This window comes from Synchiropus splendidus, chromosome 12, assembly GCF_027744825.2.
Source record: "Synchiropus splendidus isolate RoL2022-P1 chromosome 12, RoL_Sspl_1.0, whole genome shotgun sequence".
Classification (NCBI taxonomy): domain Eukaryota; kingdom Metazoa; phylum Chordata; class Actinopteri; order Syngnathiformes; family Callionymidae; genus Synchiropus; species Synchiropus splendidus.
In genome coordinates, this window is record NC_071345.1 from 9,334,507 (window position 1) to 9,352,791 (window position 18,285).

The following is an 18,285-nucleotide window of genomic DNA, read 5'->3' on the forward strand; positions in this document are numbered from 1 at the left end:
GGTTTGTTTATTTGAGAAGCTACTGCACTGTCAAATGATTGTCGTACATTGTGGTGTTTTCAGCTTTGATGTTTTCTTCTCGTGTTCATTCACCTGTTTTTAATTTGGTGGTATTGCATGACGCAAATACTTTTGGCACTAATTCAATTATTGCTGTGTTGAGCATTGGTTTTGAGTTTGCAGAATTTGTTGGGATGGTTGTTGTGGGCACTGCCATGAGGTAAGTTCACTCCAAACACGATTCACGAGACAAAAGCGACTGGTTCACGTTAAGTTGATGCAGAGGTGTGATGACACATGACTAACCTTTCTATTTATCTGTCTAAGAGGAAGTGATGCTAATGGGATGGTTGCAGTTTGTATCATCTCAACCACATTGTAGCACACTTCCTTGCTCGGTTTCTCTCACACTATACGAGTGAGCCTCACAGCACTACTGCCACCTGGTGTCCGACTGAGTTTGTTCAAATTTGTCTATTGATGCTAACTCCATTTCACTCGTGTGTTTAGCTAGCAATAGCCTTGGAAGTGAGCTTCTGTGCTCTCTAGTTTCTTTATGAATTGTTGTGCTCAGCAGTTTGCTCGTGATTTGTTATCGTGTTTGAGGATTGGCTGGCGCGTTTGCTAATTTATGCTAAGCTATTCTTTCATTGATTTATAGTTGTGTGTTTGTCATGATGCATTATTTAGTTTTCATTCAAAGTATTGTGTTTATTGACTTGTTGTCTTCTGTGATTTGTTGTTTATTGATTCGTAGTTGTCTTCAGTTAATATTTCTTTATTTGTGATTCAGGCCAGACACTTATCTTGCATGTGTTCTATCATTTAACAATAAACAATCTCTCTCTGACAGATGCCCTGCTGAGGGACATTAGCACACGATTCTTCTTTCAGCATGTCCCCCACATAAACACATGCCTGACGTGAAGTGGGGACCTCGGCTTTACACATCGAACAAAATGAATAAAACATAGTGAAAAATAAAGTGCTTTAACATCATGGTAGCGAGATATACGCCACTTAAAATATTATAATTTCTATTGAGAATCTTTCAATAAAATCTGCATAAAATGATGTTCAATCAATGTCATGATATGGTTACATTCTTTCCTATTGTATATTTTATTGACAAAATTTAGGTGTCACTTAAGGTTCTTAATCCTCTGTCCTTCTCCTGTCTTCCAGCTTGACAGCCCCTCGCCACAGTCACAGTATATAATGTGGCCCCGAAGGGAATTTAAATGTCCACCCCTGATCCATTCAGATCATCCTCCATGTCACACCTCACTGACCTCCTGGGACCTCGCAACACAGTTGGTGAACCAAGCAGTTGCCCCCAGCTCAGGGGGCCCCAAGAAGCCATTGACATCTCTCCATGTCAAAAAAACAATGGCGCTGCTTTAGACACTGCGACACATGCGCTTGGAAATGCCCCGCATGCCCACCCCACCACCCGAGAGAATTGTTGTTTTTCACTGTCATGTCTAATGCCATGCGAAGTTATCGTATGGCATCGGTGTGTCATCCTATTTCTGTGAATTTGAAGGTAAGTTGCTAAGCTAACAGCTGCCTAGTACGTTGTAGTACGTCGTAGAGTACCAATTGTTGAGTCGCTTTAAAGGCCCATTTATTCTCAGCGTTACATCTGGATATGGACGGATCCCTCTGTCCATGGTCTGCGATCACTTCCTCCATATTTCTGCATGTTTCGCGGGATTAAACAGAGTAGTACCACCAGAAACCATAGGTGGCAGTGTTGCTGTCACTACCCGATACGTAGCACCAACGAGACACAAAGAAGACATACTGTAACAATGCTGGAAATTCTCCAGTCGCGAAATATTTTACAGCCTCACCGCCTCCGACAACGCTGCCTCCGTTTCCTCTTTTGTGCAAGAGGTACATTATGAACAGTCGCCATCTTTGTTTTGGAGTTTGTTGTTGTCATAAACCTTTGACTCTTGGATACATTTTCATACGTAAAGTAACTGGGCCTTTGCAGACTTGAGACAAGCTTATTGTGTTTGTTTTCACTCCGTGAATGTTGAATCAAAGTCAGACCATGGAACAGTGGAAATGTTGTTTCAGTCAAATATTATTTTGGAGGAGGTCAGCGCTCTCTGTGCTTCTAGTTGGCTCACTTGTCCTTCCTCCTGGTATCTCCAGGAAACGGCTCCCTAACTTTGCAACCAAACCTCACATGACGTGCCAATGTGATGAGGCCTGATAGTCGCGCTCCTTAATTAAAGATGACTCACCAGGGTGGTGAAGATATAATGGTAATACTCCGTCATCATCCCCATCGCCAGAGCCTGCAGAGACAGAGGAGCAGCAGGAGTTAAGTGAAACAGTGTGACGCCGCCTTAATTGTCATTTCGTTACCTGACTCATGGTTCACGCACACTTCCATTTTCAACAAACAAATGAGCACATCGAGTCGAAAAACCAAGGCAAAAGGATATTTTCAGATTCTTCTCTTTGCACTGACGCCGTCCAAAACAGCAACAGAACCAGATCCGACAGTCTCAGCGCCGAAACTGACTCATTCATTAAAGTGATTTAAAACACGTTTAAGCTCAACGTCAGGCTGAAATAAAGCGGCTGGATACATTTACCCTCCGCATAACAACTCGCACTCGATGGGCCTTCCTCACACTGTGTTTGTTTTGTTGAGCTTGGCGAGTATAAATCATCAATAAATAACAACTCTTGTTGCTTCCCACCGCCACGCAGCAGTATGGAGAGTTCTGACGGGGTGATGCACTCGTGAGTGGAATTCCACACCATGTGAACCCCCATTGTCCTCATAAATAATGTGGAAGTGCTCGGATGGATCCAGTGCGCCGGTGGGCAGAATTAGACTTTCTAATTAAAAAAGCGTCTATTGTGCAACAGACGATATCAATTTCAACAAGATTTAATACTCCAGGAAAGATTAAAGATGAACAAGCAGAAAGCCTCGCTTCGACACTCATTGTTTTAGCCACTAAAATAGGAATAAATACAGGCTGCGCCATCAACTGTTTCGATGTCGTCATTATTTCAATGTTTTCATCATTATTTTGACGTTCAGGTCTCAACTATCAAGTCTGAAATGTTACTTTATATTATCCTGAGAATGCTCTCAGGATAATATAAAGGTGTCAGGAGGCTCTGCTCAGTAGGGCGCTAGCGCCCCCTAGCTTCCCAGGATTGAACTTTCATTTTCATTCTCAAGTGAAGAAAAGGCAGGAGTGTGAGCTCAAGTGAATCAAGAGCTGAGCCAAAACGCTGTCTTCTTCTTTGGTCATTCCCATCAGAGGTTGCCTCAGCAAGCCATTGGTCATCGTCTCTTTGTGAGTCCGAACAAACCCCTGGACCTCCCTAACCTTTCTCTGAACTACTCCACTTGAGCTGTTTCTCTCTCTCCCTCCTCTGCTCTTCCTCCCAATAACAACCTGACTGTCGTCCTCTCTTCCAGCCTCACAGCGTGGAGGATATTGAGAGTCGACCTCCTAGCGTCGCCACCCGTCCGTTGAAATACGCAACCGTCCCATATTAGCCGTGTAAATGAAGCGTCCCATAATGAAGTATCACGAAACGCAGTTTTGTTTTTCCCCTATTTACGAGGTGTCCTGAATGCAGCACTGTCTCTCTCTCCACTCTCTCTCGCGCTCTCTGTGGGAGAGCGCCCGGCGACTCCAAGCATAAAATGTTGCGACTCCAGCGCCGCAGTTCAAATTGAAAAAGCAAGTGGTTGTTTATACATTGCCTTGTCTTTGTGCAGTGGTTGTGTTATAAAGGATTATCAGTCGTTGTGTTTATTGTCGCAGATGCTCTTGTTTTTTAGGACAAAGTGCAGTATTGAGACAACAGCTGCAACGTGAGTGCTAATTACTCCTTTATAAACGAAGGCATCCCCTTCCTTCACCTCCTTTTATCTGGACGATTATTTCAGTGGCTCATCATCTCCAGTCTTGAGGTTTGTGAGCGAATATGAGCCACTTAAATGAGCGTCCCGCGCGGCACCTGGGCCTTCAGATAGTAATGCTCCCGTTCTTCAACTTTAATATACTGATAAATGATGTTAGCATGTTTGCTATAAGCTAGGGCTGCTATAGTCCAGGCTAGCTGTGGTTAGCTTGCTGCTGAATTGATGCTGGTTGTTTTCTTGCTAGCTATTAGCTGCGGCTAGCAGGTGCTAATGTGGCTCAAACTTGTTTTCGTCTTCTTCTGAAACAGAGAGAAGTCGACATGCACATAAACCTGAGCAAACTCTAAACTGCTCCAGTCATGAGGTTAGTGACTGAATGTGAGCATAGCTCCCTTCATCACTGACTTTACTATATTAAACTGTTTACTGAAGTTAGCCTGTTCAGTAGCCGCATTGGTGTTGGTTGCTTTATTAGCTACAGCAAGTGTGCGACCATAGTCGACGTTGGCTTGCCGCTAAATTGATGCGGATTGTTTTCTTGCTAGCCATCAGCCACAGCTAGCAGCGTCCAGCTCAGTAGCATGGCTCAAACTTGTTCTTGAAAGATGCAGGGTAAAGCAGAGAGAAGTCGACCTCCAAGTAAACCTTAGCCACCTTTAAACTGCCCTGGTTATGATAAGGTTAGCGAATGAATGTGAGCAACATAAGTTTGGGCAACATGGCAACATGAGCTCCCCGTCATTGTTGACTTTACTTTATTTAACTGTTGACTGAAGTTAGCCTGTTCAGTAGCCGCATTGATGTTGGTTGCTTTATTAGCTACAGCAAGTGCAACCACAGTTGACATTGGCTTGCCGCTAAATTGATGCAGATTGTTTTCTTGCTAGCCATTAGCCACAGCTAGCAGCGTCCAGCTCACTAGCATGGCTCAAACTTGTACTTGAAAGATGCAGGGTAAAGCCAACTCTAAACAGCAGTGGTAAAGTTCACTTTTCAACAAAATCACCAGCCTCTTGAAGGTTTGAAAATTATTCAAAAGCATTTAGGTTATTTATTCACTTTTACTTTCAAGTGGAAGCTTGTTTTTTTTTTAAATTTTCTAATAATTAATTTATCGTATCTAATTCCTTACTTGTTTGCAGATTTATTTTTCATCGCAATAAACAATAGTTTTATGCCCTTTTTTTGCCCATTGTGTTTTTTTTTTTTCTTTCTCAGGGTATCAAGTTTGCAATTCCAGGACTGTGACAGCCCTGCTCCCTGGTGAGTTATTCCAGACACGACCCACTGAGAGGAGGCCCCGGGGCAGATCATTATGAGGAGGTTCTGGGGTGAGGGAAGTGCGGGCATCGCCGACCCAACCTCCGATAAGCAACTGAAAAACTCAGGACTCAGGAGGTGAGTCCTGCCGATACGCTGAGAACAAATAAATGAAAGCCACAAGGATAAACATTCACGTCGTTGCCCGTTTTGATCATTAATAGATGGAAAATGAAGATACGGGGGAGTTGAATGAGTTCTAATGAGATTCAGAGGCAGGGCGGAACAGTTAAACAAGAGGTTAAAAAGACTAATTGTTTTTTTTTTAAATCAATCAATTTATTGAATAAGCTATTCATTGCTTCCCGGCGCTTCATCAGATGGCGAAGAAAAAAACGCTATAAGTCCAATTAGCGGCCATGAAGTGAAAGTATGTTTATTTGCCGCCTTAATTAACCGGACTAATTGGATACTGGAAATAAAAGTCATTATGCGAAGTAATGCTCCGGCGAAGTTTTGCGGCCAGCTGCGTTCCATTTCCACCGGGCCGTACCTGCTTGAGTATCCAGGCAGCCATCTCGTGTCCACAATCAAAGATGACATGGAACTCCTTGGCTTTCTTCATCTCCTTCAGAAGTGGCTTGGCATCCTTGGTCTCTGTGGGCAGCTGACGGATCTTCAAGCGAATGTTGTATCGTGACGGCGCCTTGATCAGCTCCTGCAGTCGAATGAGACCTGCAGACAAAGGGGGTGCATTTTACACGCCGCGGAAAAGAGAATTCTAAAGATGAGCCGTTTGATCTGCCGCCATTTTGAAGTATTTCTGAGGAGGCCGTAGAAACCCACAGCATTCAGGTTTTCACAGCAGAAAAGGGCTGATATGTGTGTCTTCCTAATCCGCAGTCTATTGATCCACCTACTCACACTTGGCAGGCAACAAACCCATCAAGAGAATTTAACACTAACACAGCACTTGTTTTGTTTGGACCAAAAAAAAAAAAAAAAAACAGCCCAGTAGACCTCGATACGAACCCTCCAACAAACACCCACAGAATGTTGACTGAGCTATCGTCATTGTTATCAGCAGAGGATGAGATAAGAATAACCTTTATTTCCCTGGCAGGTGAGGAATTTCATCATTACTGCCGCAAAGTCGAGCCAGATGAGAAAGACTGAAACAAACAGGCTAAAAAAAAACAAATAATCAGCAGCATCAAAATGAGTCTGTGAAAGTCTGGTTACAGCTCAAGGCGACTCTTGGAGCCACCGCACATCCTTTTTGAGAGAAGTTTGTTTGTTCACCCGGGGAACTCTGGTTTCCTCCCACAGCCCAGAAGCATGCACAGGTTAGTCATGAGTGTGTGCGTGTGTCGTTGTCTGTCTAGCAGTAGCTTTGCTATTGTTGCAAGCGACCTTTGTTAACATTGTCTTCTGCTAATACTACATATACAAATATGACATATTTTATCATTTTATCACATCACATCCACTTCTTTTCATCATCTTTTTACCACTACTTATTTCAATTGTACCATCAATGTATGACGCTAGTTATTGCGTTAGCTACTGACTTATTTTCACAGAATTTCTCCCTATTAATGACGTGCAATATCCAGTAAGATGTGAGATCCATTGAACACTACTGCAGAAAAACTGCTTGTTGATGTGACGTTGATGATTGTTATTGTGTCTCTGCAAGCTTATGCTGTAGCTAGCAGACGCTGTACTGAAAGCTAGACACCCTACTTTTGGCCAGAACACCCCTTTATTTTCACCTTATTTACATGTTAACTTTGTTGAATGAGATTAAAATTTGCAGATTCACGCCAGGTTGCACGCTAGTGAAGCACTGCAGCGTCATAGCAACGCTAGCTGCATGGTGCCTGGCCTTGAGTGCGACAGAAAGCGACCAACCCACACTTGCTTTTTATTTGCAGCAGTGCCAAACTGTTCAACTCACAATGCAAGGAACTGTGCTCCACAGAGTCGCAGGGGTCCCCTCTATATTTGTTGTGCGCCACATGTAACATTCTAAGTGGCGATCGCTGAAAAATAAAGCCCTAGCTAAAGCCCTGCTAACTCCTGTCATTGCTATTATTTTTCTGGCTAGAATCAGTCAAGGTCTCATCCGTTTCCTCTTGTAATTTGCAGCGTTGTAATAATCATGTTATTACTGTTCATCATCATCATCAGTTTTGCTGTCAATCTTTCAAGAAAATCTAAATATTCTGCATATTTCGGCTACATTTGGGGCCAAACAGTGTCTCTCCTTCGGGGAGGTTATAAGTTCTGTATTTGCCTACATGTTTCTCCCCTATTTCTGCTGGGATTCCCCTGGAATTATAAGCAGCAACATAAACCGCTCGCTTTAATAACCATTGAGTGACTGCTCATCTAATAGACAATATTAACACGATTTAAAAAAGGGTTTAAAGAATAGGAGACTTGTCATGTTGCACTCTGACTTGGGAACATCTTGAGTGATGGAAACATTCCATTACAAGACCCGGCAGTGGATAAACTGAATAACAATGATATGTGAGTCGTTTCATTAGCTTCTTCACTCCAGCGCTCCGTTCGGCTGGTTTCGTCCCACGCACGTTTCTGTTGCAGATTCTCCGAAGAGATGACGCCGCCGCCGCCGCCGCCACCTCGCACTCAGCCACAATCACCCCCCGCCCCCATCTTTTCCCCAGACCACACACTCAGGTGGAACGCTCTCGGGGAGATGGTGTGATGAGATTACAATGAGTTTCTCCCCTCAGCGGAGAACTTCACAGTCCAGGGATGAAAGAGGCTGGATTGATGGCGGCGATGATTACTTGTCACGGGTATAAAAATGAATGAAGCGGCAAGGGGGTAGTTCAAGAGGGAGCCAGAGAGAGATGGGATTTTTTTTTTTCTCTTCTTTTTCATGGGACCACTTGAAGATAGCTCGGCCTATTCCTTATTTTGATATGAAGTGCTGAGTGCACAGTTTAATGGTCTTGCTGTGAGTGGGGCCGGGTCTCCCTCAGGCCTACAGAAAAGATTGGTGTGAAATAAAGCAATGCGGTCTTGTTGGGAGGAGAACTCGTACTGCAGCCCACTATGTTTTGCACCACAGAGCAGTTCTAGAAAGAAAGCTGCAGTTAAAGGTAATGGGATTTGGCTTACAACTCAAATGATAGAGTTAGTCGATAAGAACTTGATGTGAGACTGAAAAACTCATTTGCTCAAGTGTCTTCCAGACCCAGAGGAGGTCCATTTGAGACCAGAGGCGGACTCGAATATGCAGATGACATTCAACTTTGAGTCATCGCATTCCAGACTGGGTTTCTTTATTAGAAATATAGCGCCAAGATTCACGTACATACACTTTACACACAGCAAAACACGTATTAACAACTTTATATATATATGTTTTAACTCTGCTTTTGATGGGGAAAAAGATCAAGTCAGCAAGCAGCACTGTTTCTCTCTCTTTTCTCTTCAGAACAGCAACCGTCTGCAACAGTTTGTGGGCAGCATTCAACCACACGGGAGAGCACCTTTCTCAATGCCCTCTTACAGCTGGTTGCCTGTGTGATTTCCTTCTGCTGCGTTGCAGGGGCAGCAGGGTAAAGGTCATAGATGCGGACTAAAGTTGGAACTTTCTTCAAGGAAATAATGTGAGGCTGGTCCTCTGAGAGACTGGAGTCTCAGGAAAGCATGTGTGGAACGGACTATGCAAGAAAATGAGGCGATGCTGGAGTGGAAGTGGACATGGTGGACGCTCAGAGATTTGGAGGTGCACAGGCATCAGCAACACTAGCTTCCTGCTGCCATCCTACTTGTGACACCATTTGTAGGCATAGGGCTACCATTTGTAGCAGAGACATGTTTTGGGCATGTGTTCGGGCGACCGATGGTGTTTGCAAATGCAAATATGGCCTCTGAGGCCACTATTGTTATTTATTTATTTTACTGGGGTTATTTTTTCGGGTGAGCTAACAGTAGCCCAGCAGAAGACCCTGTCCAAGACCTAGCGTTTAAAATTGCAAATTCATTTCAAGCCTTGGGATGCTGTGTAAACATTCCTAAGGGGGACCACACACATTAATATATAATCTGGCTGTTTTTGTTTGCTCGTTCTCGACCCGAACTGTGATGTGCGACGGAACAGCACGAGAACGGAGCAAGTAGAGATCCAAAAGAGAAACAAGGAAACAAGGGAGGACATTCTGAGATTTATTAGTTTATAAAAACTAATAATTCAAGGTAAACCTCGGTCCAATCTGCAGCCGTACTCACCCGGTCCATCCCTTAACATGCCCGGGCGGCTCATTTTAGTTCTGCGAGGAGCAAACATGATCCTCTAATTTATTTACGATTATTTTTTTCCTCTCAGGATTTTTTGTAAAAAAAAAATCCTCAATGCATTTTCACGCTGTGAGTGCATTTCCTTTGTTGTGTGGTTTTATAACGTCATTTCATGAGATTTTGCGAGGACAATGCTAAGTCGTTGAAAAAGGGAAGAATAGAGCGCTAGCTTTGTTTTTTCAAATCTATAAATAAAATAAAACGAAAGTTTTAAACAGATGCTATCGACCGCAGCTTTGCTAGCAGGTACAGTACCGTCTACGTCATTCAAAGTATTACTTTTTATTAATTTAGATAACCTCTATATCGATTTATTCATCCCCTAAATCAACTTTATTCCGCCCTATTTTGAGCATAGATCACAAATATGAAGCTTCGCTATGTTTCCCAACAAGCCAGGTGTGGTATTTGACAAAAGTTGAGTGGAACAAAGTTATGGAGGAGTTGGCACCCACAGCGTCACACTTGTGTATTTCTCTCCACCAGTAAAGCTAATCACAGTCTTTTCTTTTAAGCCGTCGAGCTTATCTCATAACGAGTTCCCTTAACAATGGACTCAACACCATTTATATTTGTCATGCCGCGCTGCAACCTTGAATACTAATTTGCAACTCCAGCAACACATAGATGCAGTTTCCAGCACAACAAGCCGGACAGCTCGGCGGATGTCCTCCAGCGTTCCCGGGGTAATCCCAGCAGATTCCTGCTCCTGGTCTCAATCTTCAGCTCCTTCTACAGCTTGACACTCTGAGGTGTCAAGTAAGAAAAAACCTGCCGAGGGAGCTGGATGTTTGAGAAACACTGTCAATGCGGATGTTTGTGGGTTCTAGCTAATGCCTCCAGACTCTCCCCCTGGATCTTCTAACGGCTGTGTGTGAATATTTTATCTCCTCCGATAGTTTTCCCTGCCAGCCGTCAGATAGGCTCCAATCAGCAGCTAAAGGCCCTGGAGCATGAAGCCGTGTGATATGCGAGCAGGGGGAACCTGATGGTGGCGCCGGATCTGTCTCGCTGTGGTTTTGCAGCTGTCAGGGCGTCAGGTGCGTTAGAGAGGCGAGAGGTCACCTTTTTTTTCCACGGCGAGAGAGAAAGAGAGAGATGGGACTTGTTTGTCTGTGGATGATGCTGTTCATGTGCTGAGCTCCGAGGCAAGCGCGACGAGGTCGAGGAGATGAGTCAGAAAAATGTGACTAGTGGGACGAGTCACAGCCGCCACGTCTGAGGTTAACATGTCGGAGTCAGTGAGCTGTTCGCGCTAATGTATGTAACAGCGTCGTGAGATTCTGTCCGCGGGAGAAGTGGGTCCATGAACTGCTACTCCCCACGCATCTGCTGGAGCTGGTCATGTGATTGATGCAATGGCACAACATGCCAGCTTGACAAGTCCATTTGTTGACATTCACAGAGCAGTTTTTAGCATCCCCCTAAATGCAACCCATCCTGACTCAATCTGAGGGAATCCAGGGATTACCGGGTCAACAGTCCACCATGCTGCACAAATAAAGCAACTCATTTGTCATAGTTCGGTTTTTAGGTGCTTTTATTTTGTTACTTCCTGTGTTCCGTGCCTTGTTTTCCTGTTCTCGTCCCATGCTCTCTAGTTTAATGGCAGCACAGCTGGAGCTCATCCCACTGATCACTCCGGCATGGATGTCTCCTGAGTTCCAGTCTGCTTCACCAGATGGTCACTTCGTGTCTGACGGTAAAACTCTCCCTCTTGTTGTTCCAAATTTGATTCTTGTTCCCGCGTACGGTGATTTTAGTTGTTGTTTCTCGTTTCATTCTTAGAGTTCCATTGATCACACGTGTGAGTGTTATTTTGTACTCGCCTTTTCTGTTTCTCAGCGTTATTGTCTTACTCTTGTGTGTGTGTGTGTAGAACCAACACAGAGTGCTTTAAGTTGTGAGTTTGAGTTGAGATGAGTTTACTGTCCGACTATGTTTCAGTTGTCCTGGTTTTCAGGTTAGAGCTTTGTTCACCTGTTCTGTTTTCAGGTTTTCACCCTTCCCTATGTGTGTGTCCTCCTCGCTCCGCTTCTGGTGTCGACGTCTACTTTTGATTCTTATTGTTTATTTGATTTATTTGTGTTGTGTTGTTAAACTTTACTCTCGCTGTCTGAGTCTTCTGTAAACCAGCATTGATTTGCAAGTGGGTCAGACTCCTTTAGCGATCATGACATCATTTCTGTTTAGAATCATTTACTTTCTCATTCACAAGTCAAAACTGAGCTGAGCCAGAAGGCTTTCCATGTAGGCCAGGAGGCAAGAGCATTGGAGACACCAGGGAAAAAGAGGAAGACAGCTGAGGAGGGTCATGGAGGAGGACGTGAAGAGGAGAGGTGTGACAAGAGACGGTGATCAAGCTACTAGAAGGTGGAGGAGGCTGAGTGACTCTGGCACCCCCTGATGGGAAATGTCAAAGGAGAAGAAGAGGCAGAAGATTTGCTGAGAAAGATCTGGAATTGCTCCGAAACAGGAGCCATTGCTCTGTCGTGTCCATTTATCACCTACAAATCTGTCCCCCGCATCCTCAGCGCTGTAATTATTTTCACATAAGATCGGAGAACGTGAGAGAATAGCTCGGTGTTTTTTGACAGTGAGGTCTCGTGCGGGAAGCTGATTATTCCCACCAGTGTTGTCATGGCAACTTACCTCAATTATTCATTTTCCAGATGTTTTCTTTTCATTTTACATTTACAAACACACTTCAGCTTGGCGATACCACACTTAAAATTCATCTCCCTGAATACATACATTGATAAGTGAGAAGGATATTCCTCGTCCTTGGAGCAGCCACAGTCGCAATTGAGCCGATTGATCCCCCTCCTCCGCCCCCGGCACTCATTCTGCAATACACAGCTCATTGCTGACCTGTCATTCCTCCTCTTGCCAGCCTCGGACTGACCACAAAGTTATGACCGTTTTGTCGCCAATGTAGCTTGCAGCTCTGATACCCTGCAACAGACCTCGTCTTCCGTCCTGGACTTGCTACTCTCAGTGGCCATCTGTGGTGAACCCTCTGCACCAGCGAAGCCGTGTTACCAACCATGGGTTTCCCCTTTAAGACAGTGGTTTCAAGCCTCACCATCCCGTTCATCATCTTATAAATATTATTAAAATATTATTTTTGTCTGTCAATTAAAATTAAACTAACAAAACCAGGTTTTCCTTTAAAGGCACAAACCCAAATCCACCAAGAACAGGAACTCCTTGCTAGGTCAGATTATATGCTAACACAGTTAGTGCATTCTGCTAACCGCTAGCTGCTTAGCATCGTCCTCTGAGGTTGTTGACGCTAAGCTGATAAAAGGTTAAGGGGCCATACTGGGGTGTTGCACTGATGGTGGTCTCTGGATGTGAAGGGTCATCACCTCGACTTTTCCGCGGGAAAACAGGGAAGCCACTTTTTAAGAAAAAACAAAGAAGTTCAATTACGTAGTTGCCAAATTATTTCAGCATCTGCCTTTGCTGACTTGTGCAGTCGCAGTAGACTCCAGTTTCACACCCACCCTGAGCAAGTGTGGCGTGAATAACTGTTTGTGGTTGAAACCTCCACAGAACCCGGTCAACCGTCCGGTCAGCACAAACACAGGGTGACAGCCGCTCGGCCCACAAGACTTGAGTGACCATTGATTTGGCGTCCTCATGAGAACAACCTCCGACTGAAGACCTCACACAACTGTAAAGCACCTTCAGACGACTTCACCGTGGAAATCCCAGCACATAAATAAGCCCAGACTCCAGACCTGGCAGTTTATGCGACGCACATCAGCATCAAGGCACAGATTCCCAAACCCGAGCTCATAAAAACATCCATAAAAGCGACGACATAAAAGGGCGTGAAGCTAATAAAAGGAACAGAAAAGGTTTTAGTCGGCTAATAAGAGACATAATTCGTCAAGTGTGAGACAAGATGGTCCAGGATGGGGAGTGAATTCATTACGCTGCCTGTCTAAGTCTCAAACCTCCTCTCTGTCTAATTCACCCGTATTAAGTTGTCAACCGTATCATGCCAAATGGCTCATAAATTGCGAACGCGCATTTGAATATTGTTATGTTCGCCGCAGCAATTACACTTTACCTCGTAAAAAATAACATCGGCGCAATCCTGCTAAAATACGGGCCTCACCGTTTATTTTAAACGCACATTATGATCCACTTCCCAAAGTCACTGCTGGGTAGACAAAATGGCCGAAAGACACATTTGATAGCTGCCCCTCAGAGATCAAGTGTCTCTCTGTGTTATTAATGAGTGTTGTCAGCGCCCACACAGCACAATCCGGCCGCGCTTTAATCTGAAGAGACGTCGGGTCGTTCTGGGTAATGTTATTTTTTTCATTTTTTTTTCTAACTCCAAGCTGCTGCTCATTCTCCTGGAAGACTGACATGGGCAGTACCTGGAGGACCCGGCGGAACAGTAAGCTATTGATTTCTGAATTAAGTTGACAGGTTACAAAGCGCTCGCTGAACTCGCTGCAACACTGCCGCTTTTTGTGTTTCACCTGGTACCTCTTGTCTGCTGGACACTCGAGCGGGTAAAAGCCGCTCCAGAACACGATGACAGGCGCACGGGCCGAGCTCGTGGGCGAGCGACGCAGGCACTTTAGCCAGCGCGCGTCGAGGGTAAATACAGAGAGCCCACATCTCTGAGCAGGAGCTAAATGTGGAAATGTATAATGGGGAAAAAACAGGCTGGAATTTGAATGTTCACTGGAACAGGGACGCCAACATGCTCATATGAGCATGTGGACAAAGCTGTGGCAAAAAGTAAATGGATATTTAACAATAACAACCATAATAAGATTTTATTAGATAGGGAATATATGCACAAAAAATACGGAATTATGGAGCACCATTAATTCAGAAAAGGTGTTTAAATAGAAGTAAATATTTTCATGTTTCATTTTATTTTTCTGTGTTTAATTCAACCTTATTGTTTCATGTTGCAGTATTCCTCTCCAGGGTTTCCCCCCCAGGATTTATCCCCACGTAGGGTGTCTCCAATAGGGGGGTGGAAGGGAGTGGGCGGTGATGTGAGAGTGAATTCTTTCTTTTATCTCTGTTAAAGGTCCACCTTAAAAGGTGGAGTCCTGCCCGACTGACGGCTGACATTGTGAGTCATAGTTGACTATATGTTGACAAAAAGGTTGAACTCTCCCGCTGTGCTGGCAGAACCCTGCTATCACCCCCCCAAAAAAAAAAAGTATAATAAATTATAGATTATACATGAATATTGCAATACTTGATATTGCATCGATATTTCAAGTCCACTATGCTTGATAAATAAATAAATATTTTTTATAAATTATGGGTCTCACAGCATGTCAATAACCATGACCAGATACATACTGTAGATAGACATGGACACAGCTAAATATATAATCGGAAATTAATACACAAAAATGGAATACTGTTTTTGAATAATGAATCACGGCCCTTTAAAGCGAATAGGAAAAGCCATGTAGCTGTCTGGAGATGGAGATCTCGTGTGACACTGTCCAAATGTGAAGTTCCGACCCACTTGTCACTGAAACGCGAGTCAGCAGCTCCAGTCGACTATGAAGGTTTCCCCTCTTGACATTTAAAGGAAGAAAGCAGACGACAAAAACGGCGACAGAGACGAACACATGCTGGTATGGAGAGGAAACAAGACCACGACTGTACCTGTACCTGTGCTGTCGTCGTAGACCACCGTCACGGTTCTCCACTTGAAGAAGTGCACCAGGTCCAGGATGGCTCTGCTGAGGGAGGAGAAGTCTGGGAAGAGGCTGACGTAGTACGAGTCCCTGTTGTCGGACACCTGGTGCTTCCACTTGGTCTGGATATGAGGGACTCCCAGCGCATTGCAGATGGACTGGACGGCGTTGGCGGAGGAGCTGTGCGAGGGTCCAAAGATGGCCGCCACCCCCAGAGAGAGCTGGTCACATGCTTGAGGGAACACAGTCATCAAGTGTTATTGCTGGCACCTGGGCAGCTGCTTTATTGATCATTTAACAAGTTCAGGTTTGCACACTTCCTCTCCATGGATTAGGACTAAAATAATGGCTTCAAGATGTTTACATTACTCTTCTCTTTTATTTATGGGCACTTCGGTTTGAAAACAAAGAAATGTGTTCATACATTTTGCTATCTTCTATGGTCAAAAACAATCATGACCAATTTATTGGCACTGAACAAAAAAAAGTCAAGTTTTAAAAAATATATAATTTATTTCTATTTATATCCATATAACATATACAGCAACCTATTTTGTGTGGATTTTTTCCAAGGCGTTAGCTAAATATTCTGAATAATATTTTTAATGAATAATGAATAAGTAATGCAAAAATATTTCATATTTTTAGTAAGAGGGACATTTGAGAAATATTGTGTAAATGCTCACAAAACATACATTTGGAATTAATAATGGTTTAGAAAATTGATTGAATAACATTATAGATACATTATAATACATTATAGTTTCATTATATATTTTTATATATCTATATATACACTTATAAATGAAAATAATGAAAGTATAATGTTTTAGTTATTCAGTCAACTCAATTGTTTTATGAGCATTTACATAATATTTCTCAAGTGTCCCTCTTGCTGAAAATAAAAATAGATAGAAATAAAAAAATATATTGTAAACCAAAACAAAAAATGAAAATGCTAACTATAAGATAATGAAAATAATGATAAAAGTAAAAATAATGAAAGTAATAACTCGAGTACCATGTTTGTTTAAACAGCTTAACAAGTTACTAAATAATATTGTATTTTAGATAACCAAGCAATATTTAAGTGGAGTTTGAGCTGAAAAATTGACATGCAAATATGAGATTCAGCCATGAACCAGTGAGATAACTGAAGCATATTATCCCGGCTGCTTAATGGTCTGGAGACATGAGCAGAGTTTGGATTGCACCTCACCTTTCCTGGAGGCCTCGAAGCTGTCGAAGATGTTTATTCTCTGGATGTCATAGGTCAGCGTGGTGTTGGGGAGCAGCGTGCGGTTCCTGTTGATTGTGTTCAAGGCAAACTTAAAGGCGAGTTCCTCTGCTCCGGAGGGGCCGCTTTCGATGGATTCAAATATTCCCCCTGAGAGCACAGAGGGAGACAAACATCAGCCAATAAGCTCTTCTATTTCAGTCCTTGACAGAGAGTGGCGGCTCTAACCGCGCCATAATTAGCCGCATTGTTGTGCGGATGGCGCCGTGAGTAAGACGCGAGGCTCAGGCAGGCTCATATGTATTCTGAGGCAGTTAGCGGCGTAATTATAGGCAATTAGCTGCGCAGGGGGGCCGGTTCGGGGTCGGCGCCCCTCTTTCTTCATCTCACTCAGCTTGACAGAAAGTTCACGCTCCACGTTGGTCTCATTGACTCCAGTGAATCCCGAATGAGAGCGGAGAAAAACAAGGTCGTCCACGGTGAGAGACAAAGATCTGATGGGCCACTTCAACGGTCACGCAGTCATGTCGCCAAGTCCGGACCGGTCCGTCGGCCCATTAACAGTCTCCATCGGAAAACGATTGTCCTTGTTCTCTTTTTGGAGTCGACAGTCAGAAACAAGCAAGTCCAGCTGGACGTGAGCCTCAAGTCAAGTTGTCCAGAAGGGAAGAACGACGTTAAGACTCACACGAGACGGGGAAGTCCCACGGTACAGCATAAAACCTGAGGCTTTCTAGATCAAAGCCTAGTTTCTCAGCAGACAAGTCAGTTCCAAGTCAGGTCAACAGTTATCCCGGAGTTAAGCCCAGACTCTTCGCCAAGTCTATAAGGTCCAGGAGAAAGAAGTCAGGTCTTGAGCCTGAACAAGCAAGTCGAGAGTCAAGTAGCAAGTAGCAGTCAAGACTTGAGTAATTACCAGAAAGTTACGAACAAAGGCCCGAATTGAGACACAGATGTCCCACTCAAGGGTCAAGTCTCCGGCTAGTGGTGGCGTCTGAGAAAAAAAGGAATGACCAAAGTCATGTCCTGACTTGAGATAAGGGAGTCGAGCAGTGTTTAAAGCGTGGCCGAGTCATGAGGCAAGTCCAGAGTCCAATCCTGAGCCAAGACAGAAAGCACCAAGTCAAGACTCAAGTGAGGATAGTAGGAGAAGATGAGGAAGTATAGATGAGGCGGTCACGTGGCAAGTCTCAGTATGAAAACGACAAAAAATGTAAAGGTCAGACACCATATCGAGTCTAGGAGTCCCAAGTCATGCTTCCTCAGACCTCAATTCATGTCAACCAAGAGAAAGTTCAACTGAGGGTCGAGAGGTCCAGTTTAGCTAAAGAAGCTTGAATTGTAGTCTTAAGGTCTGGATCGGGGGAGTCAGGTTCTGAGTCATGGGGAGAAAACTTTGAGCCAAGTCCCGAGTCAAGACTGAAGCTCAAGTGAATGGAGTTGTCTTAAGGAGAGACAAAATCAAGAGTCAAGCACGAGACAAGTTCAGCAGAACCAAAGCTGAAGAGTCCCAAGTCGGAGATTTAGAACTCGGTTCAGAAAACACCACTGGTATGGCAACACAATCTTGTCGAGCTGAACTGGACCAACAGAGCTGGCTGCACATCAAACCTGGAAGAATGCAGGACGGACGTCCAAGTCAAGCTCAAATAAGTCACTCTTGGTCTCCCTCAAACTTTTCCTGACAAACAGAGAGCGTGAAGCGGCGGTGTAACGAGCGCGCACCTCGGAGGACGACTAAATCCTGAAAAAGCTTCACAGAAATCAAAGTTGAAGGGCGGGTGCGGTGGGGGGGATGAAAGAGGCTGGATCCAAATTCTCTGAGAAGTATTTTGCAG

General features: G+C 44.1%; 1 protein-coding gene across 2 annotated transcripts in view; it reads right to left on the reverse strand.

The window, feature by feature from the left end:
• The window catches only part of LOC128768667 (glutamate receptor ionotropic, kainate 2-like), a 103,138-nt gene that overhangs the window by 58,299 nt on the left and 26,554 nt on the right, over positions 1-18,285 (reverse strand). The window contains exons 2-5 of one of the 2 annotated variants that reach the window (XM_053881686.1): positions 16,430-16,597; positions 15,179-15,442; positions 5,727-5,908; positions 2,259-2,312 (exon numbers count right to left, since the gene is read on the reverse strand). In XM_053881686.1, coding sequence (XP_053737661.1) covers positions 2,259-2,312; positions 5,727-5,908; positions 15,179-15,442; positions 16,430-16,597 — 668 coding nt within the window. The remainder of the gene's footprint in view (positions 1-2,258; positions 2,313-5,726; positions 5,909-15,178; positions 15,443-16,429; positions 16,598-18,285) is intronic. The other variant, XM_053881687.1, reaches the window with a different exon arrangement.